This window comes from Hypomesus nipponensis, chromosome 5, assembly GCF_054491055.1.
Source record: "Hypomesus nipponensis isolate SF chromosome 5, ASM5449105v1, whole genome shotgun sequence".
Lineage (NCBI taxonomy): Eukaryota > Metazoa > Chordata > Actinopteri > Osmeriformes > Osmeridae > Hypomesus > Hypomesus nipponensis.
The window spans coordinates 2,794,830-2,814,115 of NC_140365.1; the positions used below are offsets into that span (position 1 = coordinate 2,794,830).

At 47.9% G+C, this 19,286-nt stretch overlaps 2 protein-coding genes across 4 annotated transcripts in view; both read left to right on the forward strand.

Annotated features, from left to right (window-relative positions):
• The window catches only part of LOC146287775 (protocadherin alpha-C2-like), a 33,420-nt gene that overhangs the window by 2,487 nt on the left and 11,647 nt on the right, over window positions 1–19,286 (forward strand). The window contains exon 1 of one of the 3 annotated variants that reach the window (XM_084697970.1): window positions 3,848–6,069. The exons of 1 other annotated variant lie outside the window; for it this stretch is intronic. In XM_084697970.1, coding sequence (XP_084554096.1) covers window positions 3,859–6,069 — 2,211 coding nt within the window. In that variant the 5' untranslated portion in view covers window positions 3,848–3,858. Of the gene's footprint in view, window positions 1–3,847; window positions 6,070–14,870; window positions 17,631–19,286 lie in introns of those variants that run through there. One more of the 3 variants, XM_084697968.1, reaches the window with a different exon arrangement.
• LOC146287776 (protocadherin alpha-8-like) lies at window positions 329–2,707 on the forward strand. Its single transcript, XM_084698673.1, has one exon. It carries the CDS (start codon window positions 329–331, stop codon window positions 2,705–2,707), a length of 2,379 nt encoding a protein of 792 aa, XP_084554799.1.

Sequence of the window (19,286 nt, forward strand, 5' to 3'; positions counted from 1 at the left end):
CATAACTGTGACCTTGTATAGATACTGCATACTAGGTAAACTTGCTTTATTTCATAGACTCGCAACGTTGCTTCGCTAATAAACAAGAACAAACACGTGGTGTCGCTGGAGACCGTGGTAATATTTTAACAATCTCTTAACGGGAACTCCTCCTTCTTCTCTAGAATTTGCTGTTGAGGTTATTGTCAGACGGAATGTATTGAAACGAAGATCGAGTTAGTCTTCTGTAGGAACACATGAAGACTCTTTGGGAGATTATATGATAAAACCCGTGTTTTCTTGTCTTGTATATTCTACATAAGGTTTACCTGATTTTCCTTGGATAACGATGGATGTTTCCGTGTGGATTTTGTTCCTTCTGCTTTGTTTATGGGAGGTATCATCCGTTCAGATTTCTTACTCCGTCTTAGAGGAGGTGAACAAGGGAACCGCTGTTGGAAATATAGCTAAAGATCTCAATCTTAATATTCAGGAACTGGAACCTCGTATGTTCCAGGTTGTATCTGAATCGAGCAAGAAGTATTTTGATGTGAATCTGAAGTCCGGTGTTTTGTTCGTGAATGAGAGAATCGACCGAGAGGAGCTTTGTGGGACCAGTGAGAAATGCTCTCTGAGTGTACAGGCAATTGCGCACAATCCCACGAGCATCTTTCGCATTGAAATTAACATCCTCGATATAAATGACAACGCACCTTTGTTCTCGGCTAGATCACTAACACTAAATATAACGGAAAATGCTATTTCCGGGGAACGTTTTTTTCTTCCGGTGGCTAAGGACGCGGATGTGGGCAGTAACTCAATCAAGACCTACAAGCTGAGTCCAAATGAACACTTCTCTCTGGATGTGCAGAGCGGAGGAGAGCAGAGTGTGTCCGCTGAGTTGGTGCTACAGAAACCTTTAGACCGAGAGAAACAGGCTGTGATTCAGCTCGTACTGACTGCTGTAGACGGAGGGAAACCTCCCAGAACCGGTACTCTACAGATCTTAGTGAATGTACTGGATATTAATGATAATAAACCAGTTTTTAGCAAATCGTTGTACAAAGTTAAAGTTAAAGAGAATACTAAAATTGGATCAAACATACTATCTCTCTCTGCAACAGATACAGATGAAGGCATTAATAGTAAAATTGTTTACTCGTTTGTTCGGCACGGCAATGCAAAAGATTATGAACTCTTCTCTATTGACCGTCATTCTGGGGAAATATTAGTAACAGGTAATCTGGACTATGAAGAAAATGTTGGTGTGGAATTGCGTGTTCAGGCTGCAGATCAAGGCCAACCTCCAAAAACCACTCAGTGCAAAGTTTTAGTAGAAGTCATCGACATGAATGACAATGCGCCACAGATATCAGTGACGTCACTGATGAGCACAGTTAGAGAGGATTCTGAATCAGGTGCAGCGGTAGCGTTAGTAATGCTGTCTGACAAAGATGGCGGTAAAAATGGAGTTGTGAACGGCCACATCAGCGGAACAGTCCCGTTTAAACTGCAGTCGTCTTATAAAAACCAGTACTCTCTGGTAGTGGACGGACCTTTAGATAGAGAGCGTCACCCCAAGTACAACATCACCATCACAGCCGTAGATGAGGGAACCCCCCCTCTCTCTAGCACCAGTGTTGTTACTGTGCACATTTCTGATGTGAACGACAACCCACCCCGCTTCCCAGAGCCCATTGTCAACGTGTATTTAAAAGAAAATAGTCCAGTTGGAAACCTGGTAGTTATTGTAAATGCGCACGATGCGGATGAATACGACAACGCGCATATATCATATTCTCTGAAAGGTAGTGCTATGGCTTCATCACTAATCAACATTAATGATTTGACGGGCGAAATATACAGTCTGCAGTCGTTTAACTATGAGGAGATTAAACGATTCCAGTTCCAAGTTCAGGCCACGGACGGGGGTGTTCCTCCTCTGAGCAGCAACGTGACTGTGAACGTTTTTATCCTGGATGAGAATGACAACACTCCTGTTATTCTTCCGCCCTATTCTGACCAAGGCTCTGTCAACTCTGAAAACATCCCCTACGCTGCTGAAGCGGGCTACTTTGTGGCCAAGATCAGGGCTGTAGACGCAGACTCTGGTTACAATGCGCTGCTCTCTTATCACATCTCTGAACCAAAGGGGCCGAATCTGTTCAGAATTGGAAGCAGCAATGGAGAGATCAGGACTAAGAGACGCATGAGTGACAATGACTTAAAAACTCACCCGCTGGTCATAGTGGTGTCTGACAATGGAGACCCTTCCCTGTCTGCCACTATGTCTATTGATGTTGTGGTGGTTGAAAGTACAGCTGACATGCAGACAACTTTCAGACAGCTACCAGTAAAGGAGGAGAGTTTCTCAGATCTAAACCTGTATCTGCTCATCTCCATAGCCTCAGTATCAGTGATATTTCTACTGAGCCTCATCAGTTTAATAGTGGTCAAATGCCACAAGACAGACGGCAGTTTCAGCAGGTACAGCGCCCCAATGATAACCACTCACCCTGACGGAAGCTGGTCTTACTCCAAATCTACTCAGCAGTATGACGTGTGTTTTAGCTCAGACACAATGAAGAGTGACGTAGTCGTTTTCCCCACGTCGTTTCCACCTGGTGATGGGGAACTGATCAGTATCAATGGAGGAGACACTTTCAGTAGGACTCAAACTCTGCCCACCTGCGAGAAGGTGAGATACTTTTCAAAAACTCTCTCATAAATCGCCAATATGGTGCGTGAATCATCGTACTTTATTTGTATTTGTTGGGACATATAGTATGGTTTAAATTGCTCCACGATTGACTCTTCTAAGGTTGAATATAGGTTTGTACTTGAAAACGCAACCACTGAATGTGGGCTGGCGAATGCTGTTGCTGTGTGTAGCAAAAGGTCACGAAAACAAAATCTTTTTCAGCACCTCGGACAGCGCCGGACACACTTTTAAGGCAATTGGCTATACGAAGCTCATTCATGGCTGAGTCGCCGTTTATCTGACAGTGGTGTTAGTTTTATTATTTTTCCATCTAGTACCACACGTAAAGACTCTTTACAAAACTAAACTTTGATTTATTTATTTGTTTGTTTTTAATTTTGATTAATTGCTGGAAATGTACCCTCTGGTAGCCTATAATCGGTAGAACGGAACGGAACACAACCCAATACTTCTAAAGCCTCATGAAGGTTAACGGTCGAAATGGTTCTAATACTGCCGTTACTTAGTCAGTTGGATCCTCCTAGAACTTTCTACTGTTTAAATTGAAAAACCCACAAACAATGTAGATATCTTGCAGACATTAATGAATAATTGTATATTTTATTTTAAATAAATGCCTGAAAAACAGTCTTATAGTAAAATTTACTTTGAGTTCACGTTTTTAAATGTTTTTTTTCTTCCGAATGCCAACTACATTTGTTGATTTTCATTGACATCCAGATAATATACTAGCTACTGTGTTATGTTTTCTTTCATGGCCACACCAACCCACACGGTGTCACTGCAGACCATGCATTTGCTTTCAAACATTAGTACGTAAATGTTGTCCGCTTTTTACAGGATATCATCTTGCAAGCTCAGATGCATCTTGAAAGGACTAGAAGCCGGATAGTTCCAAGATAACTGTTTGCAGATACAGCTAGATTGTAACATCGGTTCTTCTTTGATCATATTTTTTATTTTGCTTGATAGCAAAGAGCACGACGATGGCTACCGTGACGTCTTTTGATTTCGCATGGATTTATTTTAACCTGGTTCTGTTATGTTTCAACGGGCGTGCTGCCTGCGAACAAATTACGTACTCCATTTCCGAAGAGGTGAACACAGGAACGGTGGTTGGGAATTTGGCAAAGGATTTGAGTTTAAGTGTACAGGACATGGTGTCACGAATGTTTCAACTCGTTCATGCGTCGACGAACAGTTTCTTTGACGTGGATTTGAAAACAGGGATGTTGTATGTGAGCGAGAGAATTGATCGGGAGGAGCTTTGCCCCAACACGCCCGTGTGCTCTTTACAACTACAGGCCATTGTCAACCATCCCTTAAGTCTTCATCGAGTGGACATAACGGTTCTTGATATTAACGACAACCCACCCGCTTTCCCCGTTAAAGAACAGCCATTTGACATATCTGAGTCCGTTGTTACTGGAGCTAGGTTCTCGTTGATGAACGCAGTGGATACTGATGTTGGAATAAATGGTGTGAAAACCTACAAGCTGAGTCCAAATGAACACTTCTCTCTGGATGTGCAGAGCGGAGGAGAGCAGAGTGTGTCCGCTGAGTTGGTGCTACAGAAACCTTTAGACCGAGAGAAACAGGCTGTGATTCAGCTTGTACTGACTGCTATAGATGGGGGTAAACCCACCCAAACAGGAACCTCTGAGATTGTGATTAATGTCCTTGATAACAATGATAACAGCCCAGTTTTTAGCAGTCCTCTTTATAAAGTCCGTGTTCATGAAAATGCCGTTCAAGGAACTAGCATTCTAAAACTCAACGCAACCGATGTAGATGCGGGTGCCAACGGTGAGGTTTTGTATTTATTTAGCAGACAGGGACAAGAAAAGAATTTAGACACATTTGATATTCACCCAGAATCTGGAGACATCACAATAAAGGGTGTCTTAGATTTTGAGGAAACATCGTTTTATGAGATCAGGGTCGAGGCACGTGATAAAGGCCAGTCTCCTATGGGCTCACATTGTAAGGTGCTCGTGGAGGTTGTTGATGTTAATGATAACGTGCCAGAAATTAGTGTTACCTCACTGTTATCTGTGGTGAAGGAAGACGTTCGAACCGGCACTGCCATCGCACTCGTGACTGTCTCAGATAAAGATGGAGGCAACAATGGCAAGGTTAGCTGTAGACTGATCGGCGCATCACCCTTCAAGCTTCAAACTTCTTATAAGAATCACTATTCTATTGTTGTCAATGGAGCTTTGGACAGAGAATATGCGTCCCAGTATAATGTTACTATCCTGGCAACAGATGAAGGGAGCCCACCTCTATCTTCCACTGCCGTCACAAATATTCTTATTGCAGATGTAAATGATAACGCTCCGCAATTTACAGAGAAAGTTCTTAACGTTTATGTCAAAGAAAATTCCCCTCACGGAGCGCTGATGTATACGGCCTCCGCTAATGATCCTGATTCTTTAGAAAACGCTCAAGTCTCGTATTCAATTTTGGACAACACGAAGGGTGATAGTAGCATTCATTTAATAAACGTCAACTCTATAACGGGCGAGATACACAGTCTGCAGTCGTATAACTACGAGGAGATGAAACGATTCCAGTTCCAAGTTCAGGCCACAGACGGTGGTGTTCCTCCTCTGAGCAGCAACGTGACTGTGAACGTCTTTATCCAGGATGAGAATGACAACACTCCTGTTATTCTCCCGCCCTATTCTGACCAAGGCTCTGTCAACTCTGAGAACATTCCCTACTCTGCTGAAGCGGGCTACTTTGTGGCCAAGATCAGGGCTGTAGACGCAGACTCTGGTTACAATGCGCTGCTCTCTTATCACATCGCTGAACCAAAGGGGCCGAATCTGTTCAGAATTGGAAGCAGCAATGGAGAGATCAGGACTAAGAGACGCATGAGCGACAATGACTTAAAAACTCACCCGCTGGTCATAGTGGTGTCTGACAATGGAGACCCTTCCCTGTCTGCCACTGTGTCTATTGATGTTGTGGTGGTTGAAAGTAGAGGTGACATGCAGACAACTTTCAGACAGCTACCAGTAAAGGAGGAGAGTTTCTCAGATCTAAACCTGTATCTGCTCATCTCCATAGCCTCAGTATCAGTGATATTTCTACTGAGCCTCATCAGTTTAATAGCGGTAAAGTGCCACAAGACAGACGGCAGTTTCAGCAGGTACAGCGCCCCAATGATAACCACCCACCCTGACGGGAGCTGGTCTTACTCCAAATCTACTCAGCAGTATGACGTGTGTTTTAGCTCAGACACAATGAAGAGTGACGTGGTAGTTTTCCCCACGTCGTTTCCACCTGGTGACGGGGAGCTGATCAGTATCAATGGAGGAGACACTTTCAGTAGGACTCAAACTCTGCCCACCTGCGAGAAGGTGAGAGTATTTCAGCTGCTATCAGATTTATCGAGTCTATCGAGTGTTCGTTTTCCATGCCAGTTCAATAAGTGTTAAATTAACCCTCTGAAATGAGCTCAGCTGTTGCCTGGGAGCTGATGTGTGTTACAGGGTCACTCCACGGGGAGGGTGAACAGGAAGTGAGGCGGGTGTGAGGGTCACTGGAGCTTGTGATGCTGCTGATGATCTTTATTCTGCTCGTCACACACCAGCAGCTCCGCCTGCATCTGCTCTGAGGACAGGGCCTCGGGCTCTGTGTCATTGTATTTTGGTCCTGCTGACATATATTATCTATACCAGGCTGGGCTTGCAAATACGATTTCATTGAAGACTTGCCTGGTCAAATAAAGGTGAAAAAATACATTTAAAATAAAGGGACTTTGATTTGTTTTTGGGGTAATGTTTGCGACGTACAGGATGTATGTTCGAATGTGGGGATGCCGGGGTGGAGGGTTAGGGAGTCAGACCCCACAGACCTCTTTGATCTGGTGATGCAGGGAGCGTCTCCTAGCAACAGCGTGTGAGGCTGAGTGTTCTGGCGTGTCTGTGTCTCTGCAACATCGCACTTGAAATCTGCGTGCGTGGTGACATCATCAGGAGAGATTGCTGTTTGTGCTCGAATGACTGCATGTGCTTGGTCTGTTCGTATCAGTGAGCAGAGATAGCCTCCTGCAGCTGACTGTTAAGTGTTGAAAATGTCACAGGCCACAAGAACATTTCCGAATCTCATTTTTGACAGGACACGCATAACAGACCTATAAACATACCGCATCGAGTGTTTAAAGGGGATTGCGAAACAGGGGTAATCTCTCAGCATGTCCCGACTCTGCCTCATCAGCTGTTAAAGCAGGCCGGCGTTGCATGCCTAGCCGGTGGAGTTAGTGCGTCACACTTTTGGCCTTTCTGTGGCTGACTGAGGCCTCAGTGGTGATAGCATGACAGGGTAAAGCCCCCTCCGTGGGTCAGCTGTGCTCCCTCTCTGGTGGAGGACAGGGATCAGTCCAGCTGTAAGTGGGTCAGGACTGTGGTTCTGCCGGGGCCCATCTGGCCTGCGGAGATACATGGATTAGGGCCGTGTGGGTTTGCAGGTCTTAGTGCCGGACCAATCCCACCTGCTTTATGTGTGGATGCTGTACGGCTGTGCTGGGAGGAGACTGCAGCCTCACTCTCCTGAGATGGGCCTGGGCGAGAGACCCTCTCTTGCCTTTTCTCTCTTTGTCTCTCTCTCTCTCTCTCTCTCTCTCTCTCTCTCTCTCTCTCTCTCTCTCTCTCTCTCTCTCTCTCTCTATCTCTCTTTGTCTCTCTGTCTCTCTCTCTGTCTCTCTCTCTTTCTCCCTCTCTCTCTCTCTCTCTCTCTCTCTCTCTCTCTCTCTCTCTCTCTCTCTCTCTCTCTCTCTCTCTCTCTCTCTCTCTCTCTCTCTTTCTCTCTCTTTCTCTGTCGATTTTTCTCGCTCGCTCGCCCTCTCTCTCGCTCACTCACTCACTCTCTGTCTTTCTCATTATTTTTCTCTCTCTTCTCTCCCTCCTGCACACATTCTCGTCTATGTTCTTTTTGTCTGGGCTCTCTGAGGTTTTCAGATTTCACAGTGTACTGTATCTCTGCATTACAGCAGGCTGGCATTTAACATTGTATTTAACCGGCGTGCTTATGCTTAATAGGATTTCAAGATTTCCTCTGTAACTTGTGCGTCCTCTGTGTCACTTTGTAAAACCTAAAGAGAATCACACTTACTTTGCTGTCAGTTCAGAAACCCCTTCCCCAGACAGAAAACTGCATATCCTCTGATGTCTGATTGTGTTTATTTGGCTGATAAGTTCATTAGTTTTTAATGGTTGGACATAATAGACCGGTTTGTGTTTGGGAAGTTGGGCAGCCCCACGATGAACCGGATTATCCTCCTGCCTGTGCTTCTCCTTCTGGGCTGTTTCTCCTGATTGCATCTTGCCTTTGCATCCCCTGCTCTAGATCTTCTGTTCTCCTCGAGCCGTTCTCTAGATCACCTTAGTCTGGCCTGTTGGTCCTTCTCTCCTGCACCGTTTGCTCTATCTGTAGTCTATAGTGCTGTATCTCAGTGGAAATCATTTAGACAAAGGCAAACACACACACACACACATACTGTACAAACACACACACATGCTGTACACGCACAGGCAAGCATTCACATGCACTTTCAAAAAAACACACACACATGCCCACATGCAGCCATCTTTAGCTCTCTGTCTCCCTGTTTCTCTCTCTCTCTCTCTCTCTCTCTCTCTCTCTCTCTCTCTCTCTCTCTCTCTCTCTCTCTCTCTCTCTCTCTCTCTCTCTCTCTCTCTCTCTCTCTCTCTCTCTCTCTCTCTCTCTCTCTCTCTCTCTCTCTCTCTCTCTCTCTCTCTCTCTCTCTCTCTCTCTCTCTCTCTCTCTCTCTCTCTCTCTCTCTCTCTCTCTCGTTCTCTCTCTCTATCTCTCTCTCTCTCTCTCTCTCACATACTCTTTGCCATCCCTCCCTCTCTCATCCAGTCTTACCTAATCAGACTCCTGTTCAGAACTTAGTTTCTCTAGTGCTCCGGCGGCAGTGATTCAAAACTTTAACTATCTTTAGTTCGTCAGCTGCAGGGGCTTCTCAGGAAGAGGCCTGATCAGCTCCCTGCAGTGCAGCAAACCCAGAGGAGAGAAGGGACGGATGGAGCGAGGGGAGAGACAGGATGTCCTTTCATGTCCTCTCGTCTGTTCATACCTACAGCACGCCTGCTCTGTATGCCAGAGGGAATTCAGGAAGAGATGTTCCATTCTTAATAATAGATTAATTTATTTGGGATTATCTTTAGCTTTTATGCAGGCATCTGTTGATGAGGAGGAAGGGAAATCTGCAGAGTCACACATACACACTCCCTCTCCCTCTCCCTCTCCCTCTCCCTCTCCCTCTCCCTCTCCCTCTCCCTCTCCCTCTCCCTCTCCCTCTCCCTCTCCCTCTCCCTCTCCCTCCCCCTCCCCCTCCCCCTCCCCCTCCCCCTCCCCCTCCCCCTCCCCCTCCCCCTCCCCCTCCCCCTCCCCCTCCCCCTCTCCCTCTCCCTCTCTCTCTCTCTCTCTCAGCTTCTAGGGAGGGCTGGATGTCTGCCAGTGAAATTCCACTCTGTATTTCTCTGCTGCAGAAGAGCAGGGGCTCTGACTGTGAAAGGGTGTGGTCCCTCACACAACCCTCCACACTGCCCCAACACCCTCTCTCATTCCTTATCCTGTCCTCCATCTTTCTCCCCATCACTGTTTTTACTCCCCGGGCATCCATTTTCTCTCTTTCTTATTGTCTCTGTTCTCTCAGTCACACCACGCCCACTTGTCACCGATTGGCCGGCCGCATCATGGACGTCCCCCTGTGTGATGGCCATGTTTTTCATCTTCTCGTTAATTATTCAGGAAGGCTAGCAGGGTTGCGGCTCTGAGGAACCAGGTCAGGAATCCTGATGTCACAGTCTCACGGTCACAGGCAATTGTTCCTACAGTATACCGCACGTTCTAGTTGGGAATGTGTCAGGTTAAAGACTGGCTGTATGTTATATATTCTATTCTATGCATTGCATGTATAGTATCTGTGTTTCTCCCAATCTGTACTGTGTAGATGCTGTGCAGTCAGCCAGTCTGGCTGTCTCTCAATGAGTCGTATTGCCTGTGAGCTTAAGTGGTTCCTGCCAGTACAATCCTTATTAGTCATCCATCTGCCCAATGTTACATTACACCAACACACACAGGCTATCAGTCAGGATTCACATCACTCTACAGTGTACTACATACATGGTGGAGAGAGATAGACAGAGAAATGGAGAGAGATGTTGAGAGAAAAGTGGAGCGCGAAAGAAAGAGGTGGAGAAATATATATAGAGAGAAATATATAGAGAAAAATATATAGTGAGAAATAGAGAGAGAGAAATAGAGAGAAATATATAGAGAGAGGTTTAGTAAGAATAGAGCCACACCTGACTGCAGTGCTAGTAGACCACAAGCTACGTGTGATTGTCATCTTCTGATATTGTAGCTAATGAGGGTACGGCATATGGAAATAGTTGCGGTTCCCAGTGTGGTACCACAAGATGTTTGTTTGGAGGGCCGGGTTGGCAGAGTACGCCGGAGCTTTGTGGGGTCTGTATAAAACAAGCCTGTTCTCTGCTGCCCCCTGCCTGTGTAGCAGTGCCCATGGACGCTGGCAGGCTGCACTGTAGCTGTCGTATTCAGTACAAGCTCATCTGAAGATTTTACCTGGAATAGTTTTCAGGGTGTTTGTGTGTTTTTTTGTTCTTGGTGTGGCCTCAATGTGTCATATTATTATTTGAATCCAGTGCTTATCTATCCACAAAGTGGACAGACGTGCACTTGAAGACACACACACACACACATCACACATCTTACCTCTGAGTGTACTGTACCTAACATCTTCTCTTCTCTTATTAATCCTGGCACCTATTTTTCTCAAACACACATCTATTTTTATAGGCATCAAATGAAATGCTTTCACGGGACCAAAATCCCAACAACGACAGACACTATCGGGTCACTAATGCCCCTGCAGCTGCCTATCTAGTCTGGTGTAGAAACAGTGTTCCTCAAGGAACTGTTACTGTTCTCTCACTGATCCTGTCAGCCACTATGTCAGTGTGTGAGACAGTGGGCACAGAACACTGACCCAGTTGGATGACTGAGTCACAGACTGGAGCGAGGATACACTGCATGGATCTGATGAACAATGAGGTCATCACTCGTCGCCTGCAGCCCTCTGATTCCACCCCTACCATGCCAGGGAAGGGTGGTGAGGTCATCAGCCCGTGCCCAGAGCTCTGGTAATGGGAGGGAGTGTACAAGGTGGAGTGGTTAGGGTCAGGGTTTGTAGATGGCGGCCTGGCAAAGCAGCACTGCAACATACACACACACATAAACAGTCACTGACTCTCTGACTCAATGTGGTATCACACACAAACACACACATACATACACACACATGCACACACACGAACAATGCCTGGCTTCCTGGCCTGCAGTTACACTGGTACTCAACACAAACAGTTGCCATTGTCATTTAAGTCATTGACATTCTGGAAAAATCTGTCCCTGTTTAACATACCCAATCTTTGTACTGTATGTGTTCTCTGCATGTTCGGAGCTCTGTTTCTTTAACTGTCGAACCAGTCGCTTCTGAACCTCAATCTTCGGCTTATTTGTACATCGCTGTGGATAAATTGTCTGTTAAATGAATAAGACGTCTGGTAAAATGTAATGAACACTAGAGGGCAGCCACTGGCAGCTGTAGCAGGATTGCTACGGCTTTCTCATTTCCCAGCATCAGGCTTCAGCTAGACTGACTCCCAGCTGAACCACACAGGAGGAGCTGGGACATAGGTGGAATGCCTTCCTGATCAGAGTAGTCCATGATGGAGAGAGATGTGGCTGAGGAGAGAGAGAGAGAGAGAGAGAGAGAGAGAGAGAGAGAGAGAGAGAGAGAGAGAGAGAGAGAGAGAGAGAGAGAGAGAGAGAGAGAGAGGGGGAGAGAGGGGGAGAGAGGGGGAGAGAGGGGGAGAGAGGGGGAGAGAGGGGGAGAGAGGGGGAGAGAGGGGGAGAGAGGGAGAGGAGAGGGAGAGGGAGAGGGAGAGGGAGAGGGAGAGGGAGAGGGAGAGGGAGAGGGAGAGAGAGAGGGAGAGAGAGAGAGAGAGAGAGAGTCTTCAGTGATATTTGAGTCTTTGGATGTCCTTGCTGAGGGCACTGTTACACTGTGTCTGCCCCACTGTGTTGGGGCTGTGTAAGACACTGTGTTAGAGAATGTGTTTGGGGTTTGTATTTGGGGGTGTGTACGAGGCTATGTTGGGGCTATGGCAGGGGTTGTGTTGGAGCTATGGCAGGGGTTGTGTTGGAGTTATGGCAGGGGTTGTGTTGGGGCTATGGCAGGGGTTGTGTTGGGGCTATTGCAGGGGTTGTGTTGGGGCTATTGCAGGGGTTGTGTTGGGGCTATTGCAGGGGTTGTGTTGGGGCTATTGCAGGGGTTGTGTTGTGGCTGCTCTCTCAGATGACTGCATCTTAACTGGAATGCGGAGCATTACATAAGCAAGGTCAGGGCCAGGACAGATGGTGTTATATTTAATTTGGACTGTCACGGGATGATTTTAGAAAATATTTTTTGACTCAATTTAACTGACAAATTTCTGATAGAAACGTTAAAAATAGACCAAATTCCGTAAAGCACCAAATGTTTCTCTCTCTCTTTTCGCTCCCACATACACACACGCGTTTACAAAGACTCTCAGACACACGTTTCTATTTCAGGCTTCACTTTGTACAAGATACAGTGTACTGTATATTTTGGCGATCTCTGGAGAAATGTTCCCCTGCTGATTGTAAGTAAACTTGGCACACATTTGAAGTTGCTCAAGACCAAAAACACAACAGAACAATTCTACTTATTTCTATGTCTTAGATACACACTCTCACTTTCTCTCGCTCTCTTTCACTTTCTCCATTTTTCTGTCCCCCCACCCCTTTCTTTTTTATACCTTCTGCATTTTCAGACGGTTTGCTTCAAGGTCCAAGATTCAAAAGTACTTTATGATAATAGAAAAGTCATCTTAGGTAAGGGACTTACAAACACTGATACTGATCTAGAGTAGCGGTTCCACCTCATTGGGAACGTGTGTGTTTACAGAGACTGCTTTATCAGGACCCGCCAGGGAACCACAGAACCTGGAAAACAGATGGGACAGCATCATGATGTATTCATTAGAACCTCTAAGTGACTAGTGTCTCTTACAGAACCAGCAAGGACACTCAATGTGCTAGCTCAAAGCTGGTTTACCCAGGTGAGAGAAGATGGGCTTCTCTGTCAAGTAGATTGGAATCAATGTGCTTTGTGATGCAGGTCAGATTAATGACTAGCACACCACAGAAAATTAACAGTTATTTATTCCAGCAGATATTTAAGATTCCATCTTGGGATGGTTTATGAACTTTACTGACAGGAAACATGACTGGAGACTGTGCAACTATCATTTCAATACATTTAGTAGGATAGATGTGCAGTTTATTTAGCAATCTTCATTATTGTTTTTAATGTGCATGCTAAATGTAGTGTGAGCATGCCAGTGGGTTCCTGCAGGGAATAGTGCAATGCGGATGTGGATGTTGGCTGCTCAGTGAATCACTGGTCTGCAGTCTCCTGCTTCCTGCTGGGATCATTCAGCCCCATCTCGGGGTGCTCTGGTTCACTGGGAGGGAATCAGGCTGATGCATGGGCAACGGTTACATTGACTGGTCTCTGTCTCTCTGTCTCTCTGTCTCTCTGTCTCTCTGTCTCTCTGTCTCTCTGTCTCTCTGTCTCTCTCTGTCTCTCTCTCTCTCTCTCTCTCTCTGTGTGTGCTGTGTGTGTGTGTGTATGTGTGTAAAGCCATTATCAGGCAAAATTTATTCTGATTGATCTCACTGCTGGCCACTCAAATTACAGAGGGGGGCTGACATCATTCTGCTGATGAAGCAGAAGCTATCACATGACCTTTGTAACCTGATCTCTCCTGGTGTCTAATGACCTTGGGTATCAAGAGACCAAAAATGTGGCTCCTGACCATCTAAAGTCAGTGGGTCGTTGTTTATCTGGATAGTGTCAAATTCCTTCTCTTTGCCTTAAATCAGAGAGAGGATCCGGCAACAGGTAGGTTACCCGTGGTATATATCACTTTTAATTGTCATCAGTGTGAACTCATTCTGAATACACTATGACATCCATTTCAGCGTGACAGACACAGTTGCTCCAATTTTGTTGACGGATGCACAGAGCGCGCGCCACAGGCATGCACGCCCCAGTGACCAAGCACTGGCTGTCTCAATCTTACGTGTTGACCGACGATGATGACGAGGGTGATGATGATCGGGGTCATGCGGGACACTGAGGTGAACGGAATGGGTAATTGGGTGGTTACGGCAATGTAAGGAAGCACGTCTGCTCTTGCGCTTATCGGTGGCACGCAGAGCGGATGAGACGTCTGGTTTCACGGGGCCACCACGGGCGTCTTTAGATGTGGTTATTTGAGCTGACACATGGGGGTCTCGGGCTGACACGGTCCCTGTGTCTGAGCAGGCTGTGAATGTCGGGGCAACGCGCGCCATCGGCCTGCATTCGTGCCCTGGCCACATGTGGAGGCGCAGTGAGTGCATAGGCTATGCTCGAGCTGCGGAGTTGCTAGGGGAAGGAAGCCGCCGTAGTTCAAACAAAGGGTTATTAAAATTAAATCGCCAAAAGAAATCAGACGCGTGCCTTGTTTGAGAAATCAATAGTGCATTTCTCTGCAGGGGTTTTGCAGTTTGTAGTTAAAATAGAATAACCTTTCATAAAAAACCTGAATATTTGATAAGGAAAGAGGAGTATCAACATGACATGATTATTAGGTGTCCTATCAATTTCATTCAAATAATTGGTTGATTAAACCAAAGATTGTCTCATATACATCTGGCTGTTTTCCAACACACAGTGCTATGTGTGTGTTAGTGAGAGAGATAGAGAGAGAGAGAGAGATCCATAGGTTGCAACCGCTCGAAAAAGGTGTCGGTTTTGTAAGGTTGTTCATTCACTCTGTGCTGAAATACGGCCAGCCTTCTTAAGCACCCCTTCCCCCGCTCAGCACCGACACCATTACAGAGAGAGATAAATGAAGGGAAGGAGAGAAGGGAGGGATGTGGAGGGGGCGGTGGCGCCAGTGGGGACTGAGAAGAGGAGAGCGAGCGTGTGCGCGCACGAGTGAGATGCGCAGCACCAGTGGCAGGGAAACACACCCGCCAGCCGCGCGCGGAGGAGAAAAAAAGGCTGCACGGACAAAGGAAACATGGATGCAATAGAAGGGTATACCTTCAAACAGATAACGGAATGGATCTGCCGCTTCTCGTGCATCTCAAAACCAACCAATTAGCCTATTTTAATGCGGTGGTGGGAGGCGAGATTCTGCAAGCTGAAAAGGCGGAAAGGTTTGTTTAATCCGTCTGCGGATCATATGAGCTTGCAATGGCTGTTACAGGGATATGTAAGGGTTTAGGGAACAATGTGCCTCTATTTTGTGTTGTATTTTTCTTATTTTGTGGCCTTTCATTTGGACAATTACGCTACACCATTTCTGAGGAATTAGAAAATGGAGCGCTGGTTGGTGATCTTGTGCAGGACCTGGGGTTGGATATCCGAACGCTCTCCACCCGAAAGATAAAGGTAACATCCAACAGCGGAAAGCGATATGTGGATGTCAACCCCAAAAACGGAAAATTACTCGTTAATGACAGGATCGACAGAGAGACTCTGTGTGATTTGAGCAACACCTGTTTTTTAAATTTTGAGGTGCTTGTTGAAAACCCCTCGGAGGTGCACAATGTCGAGGTGGAGATTGTGGATGCCAATGACAATGCGCCGCAGTTCCCCAGAGACGAATACCAACTGGAAATTAAAGAATCGGTGTTACCAGGGTCTCGTTTTCCTATCGAAACTGCACAGGATCCGGACTTGGGATCAAATTCTATTCGTCAGTATCGACTCAGCCCAAACGAACATTTTATACTGGATTCCAACAAACCCTTGCCAAACAGCAAGCACATCGAGCTCGTGCTTAAAAAGCCCCTTGATCGTGAACAGACACCTTACCACCAATTAATTTTGACTGCTGTGGACGGCGGAACACCAGCAAAAACCGGTACGTCTAAAATCAACGTGCGAGTCGAGGATGCAAACGATAACGTCCCCTCGTTCGACAGCTCCGTTTACAAGGTGAAATTATACGAAAACTCCCCGAAAGACACACTGGTCATCAAGTTGAACGCCACGGACCTGGACGAGGGCACCAACGGAGAGGTGTACTACTCATTCGGTAGCTACACCAACGAGAGAGTCAGGCAGATGTTCTCCATGGACACCTACACAGGCGAAATCAGAGTGAAGCGCAACGTGGACTACGAAGAGACCAACACGTACGAGATGTATATCCAGGCCATGGATAAGGGTCCCGGGGCAGTAGCCGCCCACTGTAAAGTGGTGGTGGAAGTGGTGGACGTGAACGACAACGTCCCAGAGATCGTGTTGTCGTCTCTGTCCAGCCCGGTGAGGGAGGACGCCCGCGCCGACACGGTCGTAGCCCTGATCAGCGTGACCGACAAGGACTCCGGCCCTAACAAACAGGTGAGCCTGGAGATTCCCCCCGGCCTGCCTTTCAAGATCAAGTCCTTCAGGAACTACTACATGCTCGTCACCTCCGCCTTCCTGGACCGCGAGACCGTCGCCGCCTACAACGTCACGCTCAGCGCCACGGACGCCGGCACCCCGCCCCTCTCCTCCCAGAAGACGATCCAGGTGGACGTGGCCGACGTCAACGACAACCCGCCGCGCTTCGAGCAGACGTCCTACACGGTGTACGTGACGGAGAACAACGCCCCCGGCGCCTCGCTCTGCACGGTCAAGGCCCAGGACTCGGACGTCAACGAGAACGCTCGCATCACCTACACGGTCCTCAACGACAACAACCACGGCATCCCCGTCACGTCGTACGTGTCCGTGAAGGCAGACACGGGAGAGGCGTACGCCCTACGCGCCTTCGACTACGAGTCTCTCAGGGAGTTTCACTTCCAGGTTAAAGCTCAGGACGGGGGAATCCCGCCTCTCAGTCGCGTGGCCACTGTTTACATCTACATCATGGACCAGAACGACCACGTCCCCGAGATCGTCAATCCCCGGGGCAACGGCACACGCGCCATCGAGACGGTGCTGAAGAACGCTGAGCCGGGCGCCCTGGTGACCAAGGTGGTGGCGTACGACGCGGACGCAGGACCCAACGCCTGGCTGGTGTACGTGCTGGATCAAGCGTCCGACCTGGACCTGTTCAAGGTGCACGAGCACACCGGGGAGATCCGAACCACGCGCCGCGTCCTGGAGGAAAACTCCACCTCCTTCAGCCTGACCGTGCTGGTCCGCGACCACGGCCAGCCGGTGCTCTCCTCCACCGCCACCATCAACGTAGCCGTCATGGAGGTCCTCCCCAAGATGACCCCTGACCCCAAGAGGGTGATCCGACCCCACAGCACGCTGCTTTTCTCCAACGTGACGCTCTACCTGATCGTGGCTCTCAGCGCCACCACCTTCGTGTTCCTGGTCACGGTGGTCGTCCTGGCGATCGTGCGTTGCCACGCCTACTGCACCCAGCCGGGCTCCTGCTCCCCGTGCTGCGTATCCCAGAAGCCCCCTCCTGACGGCGGCGCAAGCTGCATCGCGGCCAGCGGGGGAGGGGGCGGTGGGGGCGGGCCGCAACCCAACAACAACGTGGTCCTGCGGAGAGACCTCAAAGTGGAGCCGCATTACATCGAGGTGCGAGGCAACGGCTCGCTGACCAAAACGTACTGCTACAAGACGTGTCTGACCGCCACGTCGGGCAGCGACACCTTCATGTTCTACAACACGGGCCGGCCGATGAGCGGGACCTGGGGCTCCGAGCGTTTCTTCACCGGCGGTAGCGGCTTCGTACGGAGGCTGAGCATGCCCGACGCCTCCCTGCAAGTCTGTCCAGAGGTGTGTCGTTTTTCTCTCCTATAACCCCCTCACTTCCGCAAACACTACCACAGACCAACACCATCTCACGTCATCACGTCATGAAACCGTGCACGGTGTTTGTCGCAGCGGGTGTTCGGCGTTAGTTTCTACCTAGTTCTGTAACATCCCGTTATTGTAGGCTACAGCATACGCTTCTAGTAGCAGTGTATCTTCAAGGGAAATTAATCTTTCTCTCTTGTCGTACTGTGCCTTCGTTTTGTCGGCGGTACGTTCGGAAAGCGTGTCGGCTTTGACAAGTTCCTAAGCCTGCGCCCCTTCCTGTTCTTGTCCCAGTGGATCCGCGCGTCTCTTCCACCCTGCTCAGCAGTCACACTGCATTACCGTCAGACCCCGGAACTTTCTGGAGTCCTGGCGTATTTCTGATGATTCAGGAATTTGTCCCCGAGTTTGATGTTGTCATCACACAGTCACATCGGAGCAGGGTCGGTCGCTGGTGCGCTGTCTGTCCGAGCGGGTTTGTCTTTGTTGTCACATCTCAACGTCTCAGGGAGAGGACGATGTATCCCATTGTATTATTTTGCCCTGGTGTGTATGTGTGTGCTTGAGTGTGTGTGTGTGTGTGTGTGTGTGTTTTGACTTCTCTTTTCAAGTCTGCCCTTGAATGGCTACTGTGTCTTTCAGCTGTATTTCCCTGGTGTCTCCTTAGCAGAGTCCCTCCAGTACAGCAGTGTTGTGCCCTGGGAAAGCGCTGGCATTCATGTTAGATCACGACTTGGCAAGTCAAGGCTGAGTGCTACGGGAAACGACGAACAAAAAAACCCAGTGTAGTAAAATGTGAGGAATGGAAATGAAGTCCTCCACTGACTGTTTTATCGCTTTAGCTGGTCTGTTGTTCACCTTAGTGTCTCATTATCATCTGAATGGGAGACAGGAGCTCACCGAATTATCACCTGCTGATAGATGTGTTTACTCCGATCCGGCTAGTAAATACAGACCTGTTCCTTGATTCTGACCACCCAATACCGTAGAAATTCGCACTTTTGATCTTTGATCTTTTACTGTAAATCCTAACGCTAAATCGTCTAGTTGTGCACTGCTCCGGATAAAAGCGCCTGCTACATGAATGAAATGTTAATGTGGTTTAATGTTCCTGGAGAGAATTTCACTGCTCCGTAGGGGCCTCTTTCATACCCATATGTGTCCCACATTTTGACTGCGTTTTAATGCCTGTTTACTATTTGTTGTATTTTCTCTACTTGTTTAATTCCCGTGAACTCATGCTTACTCCAACGAGTGGAGATCTGGGTCGGACTCTCCGATAGGCTCACCTTCAAAAGGATGACTTCCTGATGCATCACTGTAGGGGGCTGATTGGTCGACGGCCAGGGCGGTGTTTTTACAGGTCACAGGGGGGGGGGTCTCCTGGAAGGAGGGGGATGGTGTCTGGGTGTGCGTGACGGTGGTCATGGTAACAGTCCATCCCAGCAGCCAAAGGGTGGTCCAGGAGTAATAAACAGAGCCTGGACAAGATAACAGTAACAGTGGAAATCAGATTAACCTCCAGGCCCTGTTTCTCTGCCCCACAAATTAGATTTACTCAGACAGGCTGTGTCTCAGGGCAGAAGATCTTCCCCCCTGAATAGAGTTGATTAAAGAACACATTTCCGTAAACTC

What these genes read in the sequence shown, in the direction of transcription:
- LOC146287776 (XM_084698673.1), top strand. Translation starts at nt 329, where the DNA reads ATGGATGTTTCCGTGTGGATTTTGTTCCTTCTGCTTTGTTTATGGGAG.